This window comes from Mesoplodon mirus (assembly GCF_964341445.2).
Source record: "Mesoplodon mirus genome assembly, chromosome: 16".
In the NCBI taxonomy this organism is placed as follows: domain Eukaryota; kingdom Metazoa; phylum Chordata; class Mammalia; order Artiodactyla; family Ziphiidae; genus Mesoplodon; species Mesoplodon mirus.
The window spans coordinates 18,613,068-18,635,350 of record NC_138992.1 but is presented as its reverse complement, the minus strand read 5'-3'; the positions used below and the strand labels follow the sequence as shown (position 1 = coordinate 18,635,350).

Genomic DNA, 22,283 nt, shown 5'->3' with positions numbered 1-22,283 from the left:
CTGCCGATGCAGGGGACACGGGTTCGTGCCCCAGTCCGGGAAGATCCCACATGCCACCGAGCGGCTGGGCCCGTGAGCCATGGCCGCTGAGCCTGCGCGTCCGGAGCCTGTGCTCCGCAACGGGAGAGGCCACAACAGTGAGAGGCCCACGTACCAAAAAATAAAAATAAAAAAGTACTCCTTGATAAAGTGCTAGATTAGCAGCAGCCTGTTTCCAGGCTGTCCTGCAGTGGAGTTCAACAGATCAGGTCAGAGTCAGGAGGCCAAGGTTGAAGTTCCAGCTAGGAAAACATAGGCAGGTTACCTAATTTCTCTGTTTCCACATCTGTAAAATGGTGATGTCAGGGAGGGCTTGAACTAGATGGCTGGAAGGTTCTTTCCAGTTAAAACAATTCAGTGATTTTAGTTATCAGTTTGGTTGACACTTCAGAAGAGGTGGGATTGGTTCTAGCAAACCCCACAGGAAGCAAAACCTTGGTGTGTTTTCAGGGAGTGACTGAACACTTTGTCACCTTTGGTTCTCTCTGTCTTTACCCAAGAAGAAGGTACTTAACAAAGAAGAACAGCCACATCTTTCCAGTAGTTGCTAACCCCCGCTGATTGTTCTGAGATGCACTCCCAGAGACATTAAGGAAATTTAGTGCAAAGTCCTGCATCCATACTGGAAAACAGTGGTCAGCAACTGAGGACTGCATTTGTTCTAAAAAGCAACTGAAATGCATATTTAGTGGCATCTTGATGGTACTTCTGGCAAAATCTGACAATTATATATTATATAATAATAATAATAATAATAATAATAGCAGTAAGAGTTAACATTTATCAAGAGCCTACTATGTGCCAAGCACTTTACATAGTCTCTCATCTAATCCTCACAGTATGAGACATACATTACTATTCCCATTTTATAGATGAGAAAGTTGAGGCACTGAGAAGTTGAATGCTTTGTCCAAAGTTATACAGTGAGTAATGGATGTTGCTTGGATTTGAACCCCAGTCAGTCTGGTTTCACAGCTTGGCTATTAGTGAATGATGAATAGCCAATGAGGAGGGCAGGGAGGGAATTTGCTAACTAATGCAACTATAGCTTAACTACAGCTTTCAGGGAGGAGTCTCTATTCCTCCCTGAAAGCTATACTTTCTTATTCCCCACTTGCTGCCACCTGAATAGTACCATTTATTGGCCCTGTGCTGGATCTTGGAGAACAGGGGTAAGGGAGGGACATAAAGTTTGCCCCAGTTTAAGAACTACTATTCTAAGTGAAGAGGAAACCTCTTTGTTTCGGGAAGAAGGAGTCAGGATGCAGCATCCTCTCATTACAGAGGGGTACGACGGGGCCAGGGGGCCAGAACCAGAAGCGGCCCCCGAGCAGTACGAGTGCTGCCTGGTCCTTTACCAAGACAGCAAGGCTCGGTTGACTCAGTAACCAGTACTGGTCCTGTGAGTCACTCTGTGTCCTCAGTGTGTTCCACGAACCTTTCTGGGTTTGTTTCTTCACCTGTAAAATGGCAGTTAGAGGCCTGATTCTGCTAGATACAGTACGTAAACAAATAATGACCTGTTTGGAAAAAAATCTGGGCGCTTCTTGGGAAGGCGCTTTGTAAGTGGGACGAGCACCTTTCTTCTGACTCATCAGAGGAAGAGATCCGAGCTGGAGGTCGATGCTACTGTTCTTTATTCCTTGGAAATGGACACCTCCTAGAAAAAAGCACACGTGGAGGAAAAAGTCAGTGAACATCTCAGGTCTAATGACATAAGGAAGGCTGACTTAGGGACCTTCCTGTCTTGACCCTGTATTTACATCTTATCTTAAGGATGAGATGATGGATTTTAAAGGGCCTCATGAGCTTTTATGCCCAGGTCATTGAAAAGTGTTTGTTATATGTTCCACATGAACTGATGCTGACTCTCTGGGATGGTGTAACTTACCATGTCCATGTCCACTGCACCCCAGGAGTGTCATCTTAATTATACAACATTGGCTCAGTGCAAATATGAAGATAACGTGATGACTGCTTTTGTAGGCACTTCTGTGATCCCCATCTGTATTTATGTGGTAGTATCAGTGTGATGTATAAATTGCATGCATTTTCACCTTACCATGGCACTTTAGCATAACTAGAATGTTTTCTCCTTCTTAGCCTATATGAGCATAAAATAGGCAGAAGACAGGTGCTTCTATTTAAAGTTTGATGGCATGGAAAGCTCTCTAAACATAGAAATCAGAAGATCTGGGTTCAAATCCTAACCCTACTCTTTATTGAAAATGTGAGTTGAGTACATCACTGTAATTTTTCTGAGCCTGCTTCCTTATCTGTCGCATGAGTATGACAAGGCCTGCCTGATTGACGGGGATATTGTTAGGCTCAGTTCTGATAGAGTTCGGTTCTGTTCAGATGTAAAGTATTACTGTTATTATTTTTCCTAATGCTCCTTCATCATGATTTCAAATACAGCGCGTGATATATGAGACTTGGAATCAAGCATGCTTCCTTCCTGGGTGTGTTTACCATCTCAATTCATTGGGGTGACAAGACACACAGCGTACATGGGACTTTGCTTTGTACTGACTTAATGTGAGCCCTGGAAGGGCCCTGTGTAGAACTTATGACTCGGACTTTGTTCCTGATTCATATAGCCATTGCTTACTACCCTCCTGAAAAGGAGTCTTACTAATGGAACATTTGACATTAAAACTATAGAAGGTGGTTAGTGAAGCTTTCTGCATAGTGTGTGTGTGTGTGCGTGTGCGCGTGTGTGTGCGCGCACGCGCTCAGTCTGAGACCAATTCCTTCTGGCCCTCCAGAATCACATGTACTCTGGTTATATTAACCACTTCTGCACTCTCCTTCCTACCACTGCCTGTATTGTTCTGTTGTTCTCTTCAGGCTGAGAGAATTCAAGCATCTTCTTGAAGCAAAACTACTTGAAATGTCTATTACGATCCTTTCACATAAAAGTATACATATATAACCATACACATGGACATAATAGATTTTTGCAAGAATACATAAGCAACTATTCATACTGGGTTCCTTTGAAAAGTGGGGGTCAAAGAAAATTTCAAACCCATCCCAAAGTAATAAATACAATAGTGCAGCAAACTCCCATGCACCCATCTCCTAGCTTCAACAAGTATCAGTTCATCACCAGTTACCCAGCTTTGGATTATACTCATTTGAAGTTTTTTAATCTACCAGGAGCATGCATTAGTTTGATAATTTGAAATTTTAATTATAAAATAAATCCAAACAAAAAGGAAATGCAGTGTGTTAGGTTTCATTTGTTCCTATCTTTTTTCTCATCCTTTTAGATTCGGGGCCTTTCAAGGGTAGGTGATTTAGAGTGATTTTCTGTAAGTTCTCCGACCCCCAGGGACAGATATTGGCTGTTGCTGAACATCTGGAAGGGACAATAGCTTTGGTTTAAAGCACATCTATGTCAGTGCTGTTGCCCAAATCACAAGACTCACACCGTCAGCCCCACTGTTCAGCATGCTGTGTTTTTTAATTAAACTGTTTACTTCAGCTGAGATTTATGACGCTGTTTTTAAATGAGAATGTGTGGTTTCTGTCCCCCTTTTGTTCCCTGAGTCCTGCAACCTGCTGCAGTTTTCTACCAGCTGTTTTTTGAAAAACAATTTCTGCGTTTCTTTTCCTATGGACAGTAATTTCTTAAGGATTATTAACACCCTGCACTCAGTAGTGTTTGTTCTCCTAGGGCTGGAAGAGGAAATTGTCGGATGCAATTTCAGCAGCTGGTTCGCTGGCCACGAATAGACTATTCCAGAATCACCTTGACTCTAAAGCCTGTGAACCAGCTGTCTGAAATGAATGATGGGAAGGTGGTCTTCGTACTTAAATTCCTTAGCCAGTGGGGTCGAAAATGTAACTAAAACAGAGGTGATTATTTTTCCCAGGGGTTCAATGTGGATCGATTTGCACTATGCTATTCAGAAGACTCTTCTGCCGTATGCACCTCAAGGCTGCGGACATGGCATGCACTGCCTGGTTTTTCAGATCAATGAGTATCTATCCCCTACTATGTGCTAAGCACTAGAACTGCAAAATCAGATAAGCAACTCTCCCTTCGCATCCTTCGCTTCGTCTAGTTGTAATACAGTGGGATGAATTCTTTACTAGTGGCTGGAAAATAGCCGCTAGTATTTTAGACAGCAGAGGAGTGAAGGTTGTTTTCTGCCTTTGGAAGGCTGAGAAAATGTTCACGAGCAGGTACCTTTTAAGCTGAAGAGCAAGTAGAATTTTTTTCTAATTATTGCAGGAGGAGGGAGCATTCTAAGCAGAGGGGTCTCTGCCTTGAGCAGGGGCATGGAGGGTGATGGAGAAGAATCCAGGACATCCAGACTATGAGACAGGCACGCTTGTGATTGGAGGTGAGAGAGGGCGAGGAAGCTTGGGAGGCGGGCTGGGGTCAAGCTGAAGGCCTCCCTAGAGCCTGGGTGGGTGAAGTTATTTTGGATGCAGGTAGTCAAGGCTTTTACAGCCACCTGAAAGGATTGGTCCTGTTCTGATTATTATTAGAGTGTATGTAGCTTGGAAGAAGAACTGGAAAACTCTAATGAACCAAGGCGCTCCAGGGTCAGGTGTCTCTTGCTGTCTCCCATTTGTGGCTTCAGGGCTTTCTCCTGCCCTCTGGCTTCCTGGAGCTGGCCTGCCTCACCCCCGCCCTCCTTCCTGGTTGCCCAGTTTCCTCAGTGTCTTGTAATACTGAGGATTTTTAACCTGTGCTCTAAAAACTCCATGTAGATGGTCTGGGGGATGTGGAGGGTATACATGGGAGAACCAAATGGGAAAACCAGGAAACATCCTGGACCTGGGAGCCCTACCCGCTTTTAGCCAGGGCACTCCTCATTGCCCTGTTTTCTACATTGACTCCTAGGTAAGTTCCACTTGAAGAAAGTGTCCCAGCACAAATAGGGTTTGAAAACTTCAGCTCTAGTTTAAATCTTGGATGGAGCCATCCTGCTAGGCTTAGCTAATTACTGTCACTTGAGTTGGGTAGAAACTTGTGGCCTTGGTGCCCTCATTGAGCTGCTGGTGGGTGTGTGCAGGGGCCTCTTTAAGTCAAGGGCTCTTCCAGGCAGGCGCCGCCCTGTGCAAAGAAAACAGGCATGGGGTGTTTGAACCCTGCCTGGTGTGGATAAGGTGTGGAAGGCAGTTTTGAATCGAAGGGGCTGTTGAGCATGGCAGACAAGGTGACTGACTGACATGTCCAGACAACACACCATGTTTAAAAGTATGGCTTTCAGCCCTGGTTCAGTATCTTACAGAGTCTTTCTAGAGAATGCTATTCCATGAGAGGCTCAACTACACAAAATTTCTGTTTTTCCACAAGACTTTGAAATATTGCCTATCCTTCTTGGTGATCTCCATGCATATTAGTGTATTAAATATTGTGGAAATTTGTAAGCAGTAGCTTGAGTTCAACTAAACGGAAATGCTTTTTTTAAAAAAAAACACATATACATAGGAATTCCCCGGTGGTACAGTGGTTAGGACTCCACGCTTTCACTGCTGAGTCCCTGGTCGGTAAACTAAGATCCCACAGCCACACAGCGCAGCCAAAACAAGCAAACAAACAAACAAACCACATTTACATCCACACAACAGGGAATAAAACTTTGGAAATTGATTGCCCTAGAAGTGAAAGCATATAAATAGTTATTTTACAAAAGATGAATTCCATGATATTAGATGTTTACTCACTTGTGGGGTGGGAACTCCCCCTTTTTTAGTGAGAAGCCTCCCTACTTTTTAGAAAGGGGTGTCATTTCTCTTAGTCCCCCTGTATATTTATTTGTTCACCAAATATTTATTAAGTACTCACAGTGCTAGGCAAAACACTTGGTTATTTAGAGTATGAAAATTCTTACCTCTTTATTGGGATAGCTTTTCTGGAATATATAATTTTTAATGCTCATTTTTAGAATTTTGTGTCTCTGACTATCAAAGAAAAACAGATGGTAGCACAGTTACTGAACATTTTTAACCCCTGGTAGCATGTCTAAAAAGATCAAGTTCTATGCTATCTCCCAGATTCAAAGTTATTTCCCCTCCATCATATTTCTGCTCAGTTTTCTAAACATGGAAATATACCAGGTCCTTGTGGGGCTGCAGGGGTAGTGACCAGTGCTTCTTCTTACTGTGCAGGGTGGGAATCAGAGGGAATCAAGTATGCTTAAGAATTAGCACCACGCTCAGGGTTGACAGGATAGTAACTGAAAGGTTCTATTCTGTAGTAAAGTTAAACATTACCTAATACATTTTTTTTAAGTTGGAAAATTTACAGGAGCTGAAACTTGTCTCTTGGCTCATAACATATTCCTCCTCCACCAAATTATATGGTAGCTTATTCCACATTTCAATTTCTAAATAAATTGGTCTTCATTATTCGTAGATTCCTGACAGACATCCCGTCTAAAAATTAATGTTTTGCATTCTGCCACTTTGAGCATGTTAAACAAATTACTCAGTGTCTTTGTCCCTGAATTAATTAGAGAGATTCATGTGATGACTTTAGCACACCGATGTGAATGTGTTTTTTTTTTTCTTTTTTTTTTTTATTAGGGCTCATTTATTTTCTATTAATAATTACAACTCTACTTTGGTATCATTTGTGGCTTTAATATTACCAGCCTCGGGGAATTGTCATGAGGGTTAATGCCAATAAAGCAGTCAAAACTGTGCCTGGCACATAGTAAGGGCTCAAATGCTATCTTTATTATTTATTTATTTATTTATTTATTTATTTTGCGGTACGTGAGCCTCTCCCTGTTGTGGCCTCTCCCGTTGCGGAGCACAGGCTCCGGACGCGCAGGCTCAGTAGTTGTGGCTCACGGGCCCAGCCGCTCCGTGGCATGTGGGATCCTCCCGGACCGGGGCACGAACCCGTGTCCCCTGCATCGGCAGGCAGACTCTCAACCACTGCGCCACCAGGGAAGCCCTGTCCCACAGCTTTTATCCATCTCTTCTGGATTCTTCAGTTATCCCTTCCTAGGGAGAGGCAACATGATGTGACAGTTGGAAAGCCCGACTCTACAGTGAGACCATCGGGGTTCAAATCTCACTTTCACTATTTGTTAGCTGTGTGACAAGTCACCTAATCTCTCTGAATCCTCAGTTCTCTTTGCTGTTAAAAAAAAAAAATGGAGATAGTAATAATGACTTCTGATGAGGTTGTTTTGAGCATTAGGTGATTTAATCCATGTAAAGAGCCTCACAAAAGGATTAGCTGTTGCCCCTAGGAAAACAAGGCCAGCAAGGGCAAGGATCTTGCCCATTTTCCAATGTATGTCTCTAATGCTTGCAAGTACCTGATGGGCAGGTGGTAGACACTCATTCGTATTTGTTATGTGACTGAATGAATTCAAATATGGTGGATCCTGAGCAGTCTGTGATGAAGAGGAAGTACCTCATTTCAGCAAGTTTCTAGAGTCTTGTTTGTTAGTTGGTTGAAACCATAAGCCCACTGGTGGAGACAGAGTAGGGGTGAGAAAGCTTTTCTCAGTCTCCTGAGTGACAGGAGAGTTCTAGGTTGTCCGTGGTTGGGTTTCCCCCCCCTTTACCTGTATCATCTCTAGGTCTGTGGGTGGAATCACTTCCTGGGGCCTCTGGGCTCTGACAATATGGAAATCACCCACTGACATAAAGGTATTGGGATGGCACTCTGATGCATCGCAGGCTTCCATTTTGTACTGTTCTCTGGGATTGGCTTAATGATAATGTGTTATCAAAATTCCTCAACTGATTGCCAAATTTTCTTTCCAGGCTCAGGCTGCATGAAGAAAAGGTTATTAAAGATAGGCGACATCATCTCAAAACCTACCCAAACTGTTTTGTTGCGAAAGAACTGATTGACTGGCTGATTGAACACAAAGAGGCTTCTGACAGAGAAACGGCAATTAAACTCATGCAGAAATTAGCAGACCGGGGCATTATCCATCACGGTGAGTGAGGTGGCGACTGTCAAGGTAACTTGAGACGAAACAAAGGACTGGATCTTCTGTTTCAGATATGAACCCACCCATTTAAAAAATAAACATTTTACTTTGTCTCTTGTATACCTCTCCCCAATTACATTCCCTTCCTTCTTCCAAGACGCATTTGGCTTTATTTCCTTGGACTTCTTTATATTTTTTCCTTTCTGTAGATACATCTCTTAACAATGTAACATATTGTTTTAAATGTTTTAAGTCATTATAGAGAGGCATGCTTATTCTTGTGCAGCTTGATCAATTTGCTGTTTGTTGGATTCACTCATGTTGATAGTGTATCTTGTTTGCTCATTTTCGCTGCAGTGCGTGCCATCACACCTTTATCCATTCTACTCACAGACATTTAAGTTGTTTCCAAGTTTTTGCTGTTACTCTCAGTGGTTCAGTGAACATTCACGAACGTGTCTCCTTGAAATCTCTAATCCTGGCCAAGACCTTCGCATGCTGTTATTCTCTTGGGCTGGAATGCCCTCCGTCTGCATTTCTGCTTGTTTTCTACTCATTCTCCAGGTCTCCACTTACATTCAAACTCTTCAGAGACGTGTACATTTCCCAAAGCTGGGGTGCTGGGTGCTCCTTTAGGTTCCCACTGAATATCTCCTCAGCTCTTTCATAGCCTGATCACGCCATATTTTAATTACATGTCGACATTTCCTTGAATCTCGCTAGATTTCACATTCTTCGAGGCTGATGCCTACCCCAATATCATGCTCAAGAAGAGTTTGTAGAAAGAATGATGAATTGAATTTTGTGACTCTTTTAACAGATGATGATGATGATGATGATAGCTAATAAAACTGAGCACTTTTCTATGCCAGGTACTGTGCTAAATAGTTTACTGTGTATTAAATCGTAGAGTCATGTGCTTGAGAAATTAGGTAATAAAACAAATCTTAATTAGCATCTTCCTTCATTTGAGTAATTAAATAAGAGGGTTTTTTTTTTTCTTATTTGCCTCTCTGTGTATATTGTCTTTCAGTGTGTGATGAGCATAAGGAATTCAAGGATGTCAAACTCTTCTATCGCTTTAGAAAGGATGATGGCACCTTCCCACTGGACAACGAAGTGAAGGCCTTCATGAGAGGACAGAGGCTGTATGAGAAGTATGTGCTGTAGTCTTGTAGAGAGAAGCAGGGCTATTTCAGTCTTTTATCATTTTGACTTCAGCCTGGCTCTTCCATGTGGAATGGTTACATAACCGTGCCTTTTAATATGAGAAAACTCTATCACTCACTTGCTTTTCTCTTTACCAGAAATTAAGTTGATTTCATAAGATTCTTAATAAAGAATTTATTTAAATAGTATTTCTACATTTAAGTCTATTTAACAAAACTCCAGAAGTGAAAACAAAAGGTTGGCACTTAATGTTTGCCATCAAGTGATGCAGTTGCCAGTTCTCTTTTAAGTATTTTAAGTATCTTCTAGTATATAACTTAGAAGTTTAGTCTTTTAAATGGCTAGAGAAGCAGTGTCAAGTACAGGGGAAGTTCAGGTTCAGGTCAAGAGATGAATAGTGAGAGAACTTCAGATAGCAGGGTGGTGGAAGAGGAATAATCTCTCGGCTCTTTGTAACAGATGAATATACTGTGGCCCAGGAGTATTTTGGTTAGTGGACATTGAATCTCCCAGTTGGTTTGTCTCTGAGCTGATCTGCTGTTTCCGTGGTCCCTTTCTCACCCTACCTTCCTTGTTGTTTTTAAGGGCAACCATTTGAGAAAGGAGTGCAGGGGCAGTGGCACCCTTTCCTTAACTCTGACTGCCTTTCAAAACATGTATTTATAACATAAAAGAGCCTACTCTATAAGTGGGATGGTGCGTGAGGGAGCTGCACCTGGGTGGTCGGATTAAGTAGCGGATGGTTAAGAGCCAGACAGGGTGTGAGTTCTAGCCCCGTTACCTTACCTTTGTAAACCTCAGTGTCCTCTTTTATGACATGGGAGCGGGTGATAGCCCCTCCCTCCTAGTTGTTTAGTGCTGTCCTGGGAATTAAAAGAATAAATTGTGTCAAGTACTTAAATAGTTGGTTCAGTAACTCTGCTATGTTGTCAGACCCCATGGAGGATAGCCATTTCAGATATTAATATGACACTGATGACTATCCTCGATTCTGTCTGTCCTGTGTTCTACCTCTGTGCCAGTTCTGTTCACTTCGGTTTCTGGAGCTGGCATTGGCCAACCAATTAATGCCCAATATGTACTAGCTCTCCCAGTTCTCTTATTCCTTGCTTTCTATATCAAAGTATAGAAAATCCCTCATCTCCCTGACTCACATGAATTTGAATGGAAGGGATCCATCAACACCTCCATTTGTTTGCTTGAGTATGTATGTATGTTTTGTTGCCGCTTTCATTTACTTTCTTAGTTCCTTTTGGAAAATTCTAGCGGATGTTAAGTATTTAAATTACTCTGATGGTCTCTTCAAACTATAAGAATTTATGTTGTCAAAAACATACATGTCATTTCCATGGAAGGAAGCCAGGGGATTCTGTAATACTCTTCTCTAGCTACAGATTATCTCTTGGGATCTGGGTAAACACTTCATGGGAGCAGGGATTAGCAATAATTGAAACGTCTGAAAGAGAACTATTCTTTTTTTTTTAAAGATTTTTTGATGTGGTCCATTTTTAAAGTCTTTATTGAATTTGTTACAATATTGCTTCTGTTTTTTGTTTTGGTTTTTGGGCCCCCGGGGCATGTGGGATCTTAGCTCCCCGACCAGGGATCGAACCCACATCCCCTTGCATTGCAAGGTGAAGCCTTAACCGCTAGACCGCCAGGGAAGTCCCTAGAGAACTATTCTTACTAATGGGATGGATATGATAAGAAAAGTTGAAAAAAGTTGTTCATACCCTCTAGAAAATACTTACTCCAGCCCTACCTTCTGTTGCTTCTCCCCATACATCCTACGTGCCATTCACACTAAACTGTGTCTCTAGACCATCCAAGTCTCCTCTCTGCCTTCAGGGCATTTATTAATTCATTAATTATTCAACAAATATTTATTGAGCCCTCACCACCTGCCAGGCACAGTTATAGTTATATACTGGAAATGTGCCCTGGACCAGAGATAGACAAAACCTCTGCCTCATGGACCTTGCATTCTAGTATGTTGTTGTTGTTTGCTGCGCTGGGTCTTCCTTGCTGTGTGTGGGCTTTCTGTAGTTGCAACGAGCAGGGGCTACTCTTTGTTGTGGCACACGGGCTTCTCTTCACTACGGCGCACAGGCTTCTCTTCATTGCAGTGGCTTCTCTTGTTGCGGAGCGTGGGCTCTAGGCGCACAGGCTTCAGTAGTTGCAGCATGTGGCCTCCGTAGTTGTGGCACACGGGCTTAGTTGCTCTGCGGCATGTGGGATCTTCCCAGACCAGGGATCGAACCCATGTCCCCTGCTTTGGCAGGCGGATTCTTAACCACTGTGCCACTAGGGAAGTCCTTGCATTCTAGTTGAAGAGGCAGACATTAAAGGGATAGCACGTGAAGAGGAATGTAGTTTAGTATGGGTGATTTTCAGTATAGAAGGAGAAATAGACTCACTGAAGTTGATGAGGTTATTTTAGACGGGGGGACAGGGAAGACGTCCCTGAAGAGGTGGCATTTGAATAAAGTGAGCCTTGTGTGTATCTGGTGGAACAGCATCCAAGGCAGAGGACACAGCAAGGGTAAAAGCTTCGGGTGGGAATATGCTCTACGTAGTTTAGGACAGCAAGGAGGCCAGTGTGTCCAGAGGGCCAGAAGTAAGGGGGCGGGTAGGAGATGAGTTGGGACCAAATCGTGAAGGGCCCTTACTGCCATGATATCGAAAATGTTATTTTAAGTGTGATGGGAGGCCATCAGACAGTAAGGAGTGGTAAAGTGGTGATCTGATGTACATTTTGCATCTGCTGTTCCCTCTGTCTAGAAGACTCTTCCTGCCACACTCAGCCCTTTCTCTACCTCACTCTGACACTTCCTGGCTTCGTGTTCAATATCACCTTTTCTGAGAATCCTTCCGCGTCCCCTTAAGACTGAGTTAGGTGCTGCTACTGTGTGTTTACGCCATGAAAGAGCTGTGTTAAACTTTCATCTCGTTTTGTTTACGGCATTAGACTAAGAAACTTAAGGGGAGAGACTGCTTTATCCTTCTTTGTATTTCTTATGGTTTCACGTGTTCCCAGCCAATTGTCGATGGTAAATATTTGCTGAAAAGGATGACTAAACTTTCTGATCCCTGGACGAGTTGATCTGTACTTTTTTTTTTTTTTTTTTTTTTTTGCTGTACTTTTCCTGTGTGCAGTGGCTTCCTAGTCATTAGTGTTAAGTGTCTCAATTCCAAGTAAAGTTATTTCTTCAAACTGCTTGTAAAATTAGCACTAGGAGAAGTAATTTAATAAGTACTTAACTTGCATGACCTAACTGCCACCTCGCAAATCTTGGCCCCTACTTTTGGTTGCTAGAACATGCATGGAACAAACTTAAGGGCCTTTGGAATTGATAGTTCAGTTTACCTGTTTGATCAATTTTGTTTGGTATATACACTTATCTGTTTTTTAATGCATTTTCCTTGTTTCTCTGGCCATTTTTTTCCATGAATCTCAGCATGTACTATTATTTTGTAAGTCTTGGATACTTAAAAAAATAACATTAAGAAATGAATAGCTGATTTTGTTCATAGCTCATCTTTTCAAGGACTTTATTTATTTTAGAACTGACTTTTTTCCCCTCTATTATTTTAGCTGGAACCCTTGTTTAGGATATCTCTAATATTAGTGAAAGAAAGTCTTACGAAAGATATATTCCTTTAGTTGTTTTCCTTTTAAGGTAATAACAATAGATAATATTTGTTGATTGCTAGCTATATATCAGACATCCTGACTAATCTATTTTATTTAATCATCATAACAACCCCTAGTTAGATGCTTTCATTGTTCCCATTTTATGGATGAGAAAAAAGTTGCAAGGAGAGGTTCAGTGTCTTACCCAAGGTCACCTCATTCATTTAAAAAAAAAAAAAACAGCTGGGATTTGAACCTAGAGCCCAAACTTATTGTTACTAGGCTATTAATAAATCTCTTCTGTTGACTTCAATGGAGATTAAATGAATGAAACCAGTGTTTACTTCAAAAATGTAACATGGAGTTTGTGAATATCTGGGTATGAGATTTGCTATAAAAATTTACTGAAAATATTCCAGGATTTTAAAGTAGACTTTGGAAAAGGGGAGTAAAATGATTCTCCTTCATGGTAAATCTATGTGGTGTTCTATAAATATGATAAAAAAACAACAGGGACTTGTATTTGTACATTAAGCTGCTCAAAACACTGCCATTAGATTATTTTATCTGAACCTCCTGAACAGAGTAATAATAGAGTAGTAAATAATAACCGTAATGATAATAGTGATAACATAGTAGATAATTATATAATATAGATGGGGCATTACGTTATTGTCCCAGAAGGAGGGGAATCTGGGATCCAGAGCAGTTAAGTCACTTCTGCGTCCTGGTGCTACAGTTCGAGGGGGACAGGAGATGCCTGAACCCAGGGTGACAGGTGTGCAGGCCGTGCTTTCCCCAGCCTCCCATCCAGCCCTAAGGGCCTGGTTCTATTGTCAGTATTTCCTTTTTGCTCTCCTCTGGCTTGTTCTGTGTTATTTATAGGCCTTTGTGAAACTTGGTGGTTTCTGGCTGGGGTTTTGCTGAGACATACTGATTTGGGGGCACCTTGGCTTTCTAACCCCTGGTGGTGTTTCTCAGTCTGCTATTTTGCAGGACAAATCTGTGTCTCAGGACTAAAAGTCAGTGACTCTGTGTGTTGCCTTTTAGTGTCTACGTCACTTCCGTTACCTTAACTCAGAGGTACTCCAACGAATGCTAGTTAAGGGGCAGAAGCTGACTTTTTCAAGTTGTCCCAGTGTGAGGAGCATTGTAGGGGAGCTGGTGACATGAGGCCTCTCTCTCACAGCAAGTGGCAGAGCGTGTGGGTTTTGGAGTTGCACAGTCCTGGTCTTCAATCCCAGCCTCACAACTTGCTCACTCTGTGACCTTGAGTGGGCTTTGAACCTCTCTTACCTGTAGTCTTTTTTTTTTTTTTTTTTTTTTTTTTTTGCGGTATGCGGGCCTCTCACTCTTGTGGCCTCTCCCGTTGTGGAGCACAGGCTCCGGACGCGCAGGCTCAGCGGCCATGGCTCGCGGGCCCAGCCGCTCTGCGGCATGTGGGATCTTCCCGGACTGGGGCACGAACCCGCGTTCCCTGCATCGGCAGGCGGACTCTCAACCACTGCGCCACCAGGGAAGCCCCTGACCTGTAGTCTTCAATGGAGATAAGTGGGGGACCCACTTGGAAAGGCTGTTGGAAGGATTAAATGAAATCCAGTCTGTACAGTGCTTGGCATAGAGTTGAGAGCCCACGAAATCTGAGCTGCTGCTATTAGACTAGTAAATCATAATATAAATAAATGACAGTTGTTTTTCTTGTTTTATGATAGTATTTTAAGATACAGCCTAGCATAGAAGTTAAGGACCCAGGAGCCAGTCTTCCTGGGTGTGAATCCTGGGTCTATGCCTTGGCCTTCCCTCTCTTTGCCTCCATTTGCCCATGTAGTAAACGGAGATACTGATTGTATCAACCTCACGGACTTGTGGGGATTAACTGGACTGATTAGTTTAAGCACGTGGGACAGGGCCTCCCCTAGAATAGGAGTCATGCCCTGCTGCCGGCTTGAGGGGAGTGTGAGAAAGAGGGTGTATGCCCCTGGATCCGTGCCCACACTCTGTTGTTTTGAGGACTTCATCTAAGCCCACGCAGAGCACAAGACGCTTTCATCAACAGGCTTCCTCAGACCTTCACTGTGGCCAGTTGTGGACTGAAGGTTCAGGGACCAAGGCACGGCATCTCCCCGGGTGGGCCTTCCAGCTCCCCCGTTAATTCTGCATGAGCACAGATACCCCCAACACACAGCACATGAACAGAACTCACATGCTCTCAAACAGGGCAGTTTTTAGTTTTCCAGTAAAAGCTTTGAAAGGACAAAACCCATCAGTGTCTTTAAGGAACAGCATTGAATCTGTGTACGTTGCCTTCGGAAGGGAGAAGGTGTTTCGGTTGCATGTTCCAAAGTACAAAACTTGATTATCTTTGCATCAGTGGGCACAGCAGATCTCTTTAAGAAAAAAGTTGAACTCTGGATTACCGACTGCTCTATATACTGATAAATAGAAGTAGCTATAAAAGAGAATATGAGTTTGGGGTGCAATTTGGACCATCCTTACTAAAACTAATAGTTGAAACACACATTTTAAACTAACCTTGATTTCATCTTCAGACGTAGAGGAGTCTTCTCAATTTTATTATTCATTGTTTAAATCTGTTTTTTAATTTTATATTGGGGTATAGTTGATTTACAATGTTGTGTTAGTTTCAGGTGTACAACAAAGTGATTCAGTTATACATATACATACATCCATTCTTTTTCAGATTCTTTTCCCATATAGGTCACTACAGAATATTGAGTAGAGTTCCCTGTGCTAAACCGTAGGTCCTTGTTGATTATCTATTTTGTATACAGTAGTGTATATATGTTAATCCCAACCTCCTAATTTATCCCTTCCCCCCACGACTTCTCAATTTTAATTTAACACAGTCTTAATATGGAGTTCAATCCCTTCTAGGTCTGGTTCATAAGGGCATTAGTTTAGTTTTTTATCCAAAGGGTCTTAGTTTTCTTATTATCAGGAGTTTCTCTCACCAGCCACCAGCAGTCTATTTCTTCTGCTTAGGAGTGTATACCTGGTTGAAGAATTAAAGTGCCTGTATACCATTAGATCTCTTTGAGTTCCCACTGCTTTCTTTATATTCTCTATTTCATAGAACTGAAGAGAAATATAAGGGGAGAACTATATACAAAGGGGAACAGCCCTTTTGTGTATTTTATCTTATCAGAGGTTTCTCTACCATATACCCCTGGGATCTTTTTCCTGTTCCCTCCCAGAAGCTGGCACAATAAATATTTGTTGAATGAACAAAGGATTCTACATGCTGTGATTGCTACAAGCTGCTGAGCTGGTACCATGAAGAAGCTAAAGAGAGCTTGCTTTTCATGGTAAGCGACAGGAGTCAGAGGTGTACCTTGTCTTGCCTTTTTAGAGTTTACAAAGCATCTTGTCCATTAACCTGCTTGATGCTCTGTACAACTCTGAGTTACACCCAGTAGGCACAATTAATCCCATTGCAGGGATGGGGCACCTGAGCTAGAAAGAGGCTTAATGGCTGGTGTAACCTGAAAACATGGAGCTGGAGTTTAAAAAAAAAAAAAAAGCCTCCAAATTTTTGTCTCTTATTGCATTTGCAGTATAGAAGTGCTTTCCAAACCGGGATCCTGAGTTCTGCAAATTGATTCAAGTTTTATGTTCAAAGTATATCTTAATTATTTTGCAAACTGTAATAAAAATACTTTCTAATATGTTATATACAGCTTTTCACAGTTTGCTTGTGCTTCCTAGTTAATTAGTGGTTTCACGGAATCTTGGAGTAAATGTTTCCTTCTTGGATGATTTGAAGGGTGTCCTAAAATTGCAGTGTAAGTAGAATAAAAGTTATTACCTTTTGCGGGCTTCCCTGGTGGCACAATGGTTGAGAGTCCGCCTGCCAATGCAGGGGACACGGGTTCGTGGCCCGGTCCAGGAAGATGCCACATGCCGCGGAGCGGCTGGGCCCGTGAGCCATGGCTGCTGAACCTGCGCGTCCAGAGCCTGTGCTCCGCAACGGGAGAGGCCACAGCAGTGAGAGGCCCACGTACCGCAAAACAACAACAACAACAAAAAAAAAGTTGTTACCTTTTGCAACTATTTAGTCTGGGTGACAAGGCATGAGTTTTGATACTGTGTAACTCACGTTGAGAACTGTCGTGAGTCTTGAGATTTTATCTTACTTGCAAGCTAATGGGTTTGCCTGCCACCATTTCATGGATGCAGGTAGGAGACCCCCGGGTTGGGGGACAAAGAACAATTTGTTGCTCTCGGCAGTGGCAGTAGCCAGAGCATCATCATTTTTTTGACAGTTCCTCCAAGGCTTAGTTCCCAAAGAACAGCACAATGAGGTGCAGATGACACCTGCCAGGGTTGGGTTACAGAAGCGGAGCCCCAGGCTCGAGGAACCTTTTGAAATGGTCTTCAAGCAAACCTGCTTTCTGACCCAGATGGAGGAAGTATCTTTATCTTCCAGGTCTGTTCATTATGCAGACATTCTTGAGAAGATGGTGAGAGGAGTTGAAGGGACAGTGGAGGAGGCCTGAAGATGCTGATGATATGGATGAAAGGAGCAATCACAGGACATTATTGATGCTTATTAGATACCATGCCCTTTACATGTGTTTTCTTATTAAAGCCTCGTCCTACACCAATGAGATAAAAAATGTGATTCTCCCTTTGGCAAATAGGGAAATCGAGGCTAGAGTGGTAAAGGAACTTGCCTACCTTCACATAGCCAGAAATCAGCGGTGGGGTGTTGGGGGAGCATTTCAAACCCTGGTCTCTAGCTCCAGAGCACATGAGCCCGCATGTAACTCCTTTTCAGTCTGCAGCTTCTAATTCACAAAGTTTCTGCAGCTTCTATCCAAGGAGGCTGTAGCAGGAATGAATACCACTAAACAATATTAAACAATATGCAGCTTATAGATTTTTAAATGGGCCTGAAATGGACTTTGTGCTCCCAATGCAGGAGGCACGGGTTCGATCCCTGGTCAGGGAACCAAGATCCCGCGTGCCGCGTGTTGTGGCCAAAAAATAAATAAATGAATAAATAAATGAACACATAAATAAATGGACCTGAAAAAAGTGTTCATCTCCTGGTTTCTCCTAAGTCCTTGAGTCTGGTTTTGGAAATCACATCATTCTTTACTACTTCTTGGAAATGCCACACTTTCCCTCCATATAATAAATATATGGCAATAATATTAGAGCTTTGTTAACATACAGTACAGGCAGCAGGCCAGCTGTGCTTGTCAGAAGTCATCAGCCCTAGATTGTCATGTACAGATTTCTAGCTCTGGTTGATTATTCAGAAATGACTTGGTTTAGAGGTAGACACAAGGTGTTGCTTCAACAGCAGACGTGATTCCTCGACAGGGATTCATTGCCGGGCATTTCTGCCAAGTTTTCCTGATCTTGTGTAATTGCAGGGTGACGAACCAAGTCTCTGTAACATCGATTTTGCCAATCAATCTCCGTAGTTAGTTTTCAACTTGGTAGAATGGAAAAACCATTTAAGATTTCTGCAGGTGGAGAAGCGTGTGTCAGAGTTCTTCTCCACTTATCGAGACATTCAACCTGTCTGAGTCTTGTTTTCATCCATAAAATTGGGAGAACAGACATAGCTCGCAAACTTGTCATGAAGACTAAATGAGATAAAGTTCAGCCGAGTCTTACCTCATACAGGACGTGTTGTGTTTCCAGTATGTGAGGAAAAATGCACATCGTCGAAAGTATCCTCGTGTGACCCAGGTTGCATTAAAAAAAAAAAAAAAAGTGCCTTTATATGCAAGAATTCGATTCTGCATGGTCAGATGCCCAGCCTGTACACAGGACATTTCTGTTTGTCCTCCAGATCATTCTCTACCCTTTTCCCACCTTTCGTGTGCCCCAGGAGGCTGACTTACATGGCCTGAGTCAACAGGCTCCATTGCCATTGGCTGGGTCAGTGGGAGGCACCAGCAGGAAGTAGGTAGAAGGGAGGCGATAAGGTCAGAGTACTTATTTTTCTGCTTGCTCCCTGCTATTGAAGGCCACAGGTCCCATCAGGCAGCCCTCTTCTTAACATCTATCCCCTTTAGGCTCTGGAAACTGCCCTCTCTCCATAATCCTGAGGCCTGGAGTTGTTAATGATCACAGCCTGCTAGTCTGGACCTTTGCCACCTCCTTTAGTTTCCCTTAACCCTGCCCAAAGCTTTAGTAGTTCTTTTATGCTAGACTACCTCTTATTAGCCCATTTGTACATTTTTGTAGTTTCCTGCTAGGGGACCCTGACTGACAGAGCCTGTGAGACCCACCTGGGATCTGAAATGAGTTGTCTCCTATCTCCATGAATGGACAGGCATGAGGAATTGCCCACACTCTATCAATGGAAAAGTCACTTGCTCTTTCTGCTTTTTTCTGAGTGTGTACCATGCATGATGTGATGGTTGGAATTAGCACAGGATACTCTCACTGTTGTATGAGTATGGAGTATGGTCGGATTATAATGAATTTCTTTGGCTCCCTTTCTGACCCTCATCAACCTGAGTTCTAGCCCGGCAACCACATTTCTCCAAGGTGATTGTGCTTGATGTTTCAGTCTCTCTAGCTTGACTAGAAGCTCTTTGAGGTCATGGACCTTGAGGTCACACACAACTTTAGAGCCTCAATGTCCAGTACATAGCATATACCGAATAAATGTTTGTTGAAGAGATGAATAGATAAATGAACGCATGGTCATCCTTACTTAGGAAAGAAGTCAGTGGGCAGCCCCTTTCTTTCCTAACCTTGGAATGTGCAAATTGGACTAAAACCAGGAGTAGATATTTGCTATTCTAAGATCACTCTATTCGTATTTACTCATTGTAGGTTCTGATCACAAACATTCAAAGCGTAAGAATAATAATCATAGTCATCATTTCCTGAGGACTTCTGTGCATTAGGCATCATTCTAAATATTTTCCACATATTATTTTGTTTAATTCTTCCTGTACTTATAAGAGGGAGAGATTTTCCCCATCAATTTACAGGGAAGGAAAGCAAATTTGAGGTGGGCTAAGTGACATGCTTTAAGCCTCCAGTTGAGTGAACCTGTAGAAATGGCATAATGTCTCTCTCCAGTATGCTTTGAATCCAACAACTCTAGTTCACATCAAGTGTCAGTTTATTCCATCTGGAAGAGATGAAGAACTCAGAGTCGTTTCTAGAGGAAATGGCTCTTGTGTGTTTTTAAGTGTTGAGATTCTAGAGTGAGTGGATCTAAGGTGGGTGGGGCAGGGTGAGGTGAGGCCAAACATTCTGCAACAAAGGGGAAGAAGAACACACAGGGAGCAGGAGAGAAGGAAGGACCTCCTGGGAGGAGAGACACTTATTGGAGCAAAATAAAAGTAGACCTTCTAGGAGCGATACCAGGGGAAGGCTTGACTCGTTGGGGTTTTTAAAGTTGAAGGTTATTCCTCCATTATTAGAAGCTTTGTGTGGAGGCTCCATGGGTAGGCGGCTTTGTCTTTTAATACAGAGATGATTCCAAGAGGCATACAATAAGTCCCCTGCATATACAAACGAGTTCTGTCCCGAGAGCACGTTCGTAAGTCCAGCAAAGTTAGCCTAGGTACCCAACTAACACAATCGGCTATACAGTACTGTACTGTAATAGGTTTATAATACTTTTCACACTACTAATACTTAAAAACCAAACACACACACAAAATAAAGAAAACATTTTTAATCTTACAGTGCAGTACCTTGAAAAGTACAGTAGTACGGTACAACAGCTGGCATTGAGTGAACAGGCAAGAAGAGTTACTGACTGGAGGAGGGAGAGGAGGTGGGAGATGGTAGAGCTGAAGGATCCTCAGCAATAGGAGATGGAGGGAAAGCTGCAATCTCACTCACGCCTGACGTTGATGGAACACACGTTCACGTCTTTGAAAGTTCGCAGCTTGAAGGTTCGTGTGCAGGGCACTTGCTGTAGTTGCTATGTTGTTTTTCTTGCTTTGTTTGCTAAATGAAAACATCCTTGCTTAATCATAGTCTCTTCACACAGAGCTGGGGAGTGTAAACAATGGCCTTGTTCTACCAAATCTACAGAAAGCATTTATTAATTTTAGAGCCCCTAACAAAAGAGTCTTTCAGACCAGAAAGAAAGAAAATCCAGATAACATCTTAAACTTTATTAAAGTTAAATATGTAGTCAAACTTTAACTATAAATTTAAATGTACTGAAGTATAGTATATCATTATATGCAGCACACATATCATAAGTGTGCAGCTCTATCAGTTTCACAAATTGAACACACTTATGGAACAACCACCCAAATGATATATATATATTTTTTTCAGTACACGGGCCTCTCACTATTGTGGCCTCTCCCATTGTGGAGCACAGGCTCCGGACGCGCAGGCTCAGCGGCCATGGCTCACGGGCCCAGCCGCTCCGCGGCATGTGGGATCCTCCCAGACCGGGGCACGAACCCGTGTCCCCTGCGTCGGCAGGCGGACCCTCAACCACTGCGCCACCAGGGAAGCCCCCAAATGATATTTTTTATAAAATTGTCCTCTGTATTCTACCATGATTCAATCTCCTAAATAAAATTAACTTTCGCCTCAGTGTTAGCATTCTCTAGAGTATAAAATTTCCTTGTAAGTAATTAAACTTTGGTTTTTCTATGTTTCACCTGTCACCTCTTCTCCCCGGGTGCTTGGAATTGGTTCTCCTGGCTGGTTGGGACTATCGTCCAACCTGACGAGGATTGATAAGAGTTGATAAGGGTCGGGGCTTCCCTGGTGGCGCAGTGGTTGAGAGTCCGCCTGCCGATGCAGGGGACATGGGTTCGTGCCCCAGTCTGGGAAGATCCCACATGCCGCGGGGCAGCTGGGCCCGTGAGCCATGGCCGCTGAGCCTGCGCGTCCGGAGCCTGTGTTCCACAGCGGGAGAGGCCCCAACAGTGAGAGGCCAAAAAAAAAAAAAAAAGAGTTGATAAGGGTCAACTCTCAGGGGTGTGTGTGTGTGTGTGTGTGTGTGTGTGTGTATCATTTGTTCACTGCTGCTTTGTGCCAGACAATACACTAGATGCTTTACACAGATTACCTCTAATTTTCACAACCCCACTGAGGTAAGCATTATTACCTTCATTACATAAGAGAAGAAACTCAGAGCCCAACCCCAGCTTGGAAATCACAGTTCAGAGATTGAAAGCTAGGACTCCCTCCCCTTGCCACTGTCACCCTGGAACTGTTTGTACTGATGGGAAAGAGCAGAGGAGAAGAAAATCATCCAGATCAGTCCCAGATTGCTTTTGCGTGGCACAGGGATATTGTTTTGTGTTCATTATATCAATATGTCCTACCTGCGCTAGGACAGATAGATTCAAAAAAACTGGGAAGACTCTCCTTGCCATCACATTTCACTCTTCAGACCATGCCCTTCCCTCTAGTGCATGCTGAGAGGTGGCTGAGAGGCTGTTAGCATCTCCATGCACACCAGTGGCTCCAGCTTGCTGAGGGTTTCTTTATCCCATTATTCCTAGACTGAGGTTAGTGATTGGTCCTTCGCCACCGATGAC

At 42.9% G+C, this 22,283-nt stretch overlaps 1 protein-coding gene across 2 annotated transcripts in view; it reads left to right on the top strand.

Annotated features, from left to right (window-relative positions):
• Positions 1-22,283, top strand: part of DEPTOR (DEP domain containing MTOR interacting protein) — a 209,123-nt gene that overhangs the window by 36,901 nt on the left and 149,939 nt on the right. For both annotated transcript variants that reach the window (XM_082601043.1, XM_082601042.1), the window contains exons 2-3: positions 7,789-7,967; positions 8,995-9,118. In XM_082601043.1, the coding sequence (XP_082457169.1) occupies positions 7,789-7,967; positions 8,995-9,118 (303 nt within the window). The remainder of the gene's footprint in view (positions 1-7,788; positions 7,968-8,994; positions 9,119-22,283) is intronic.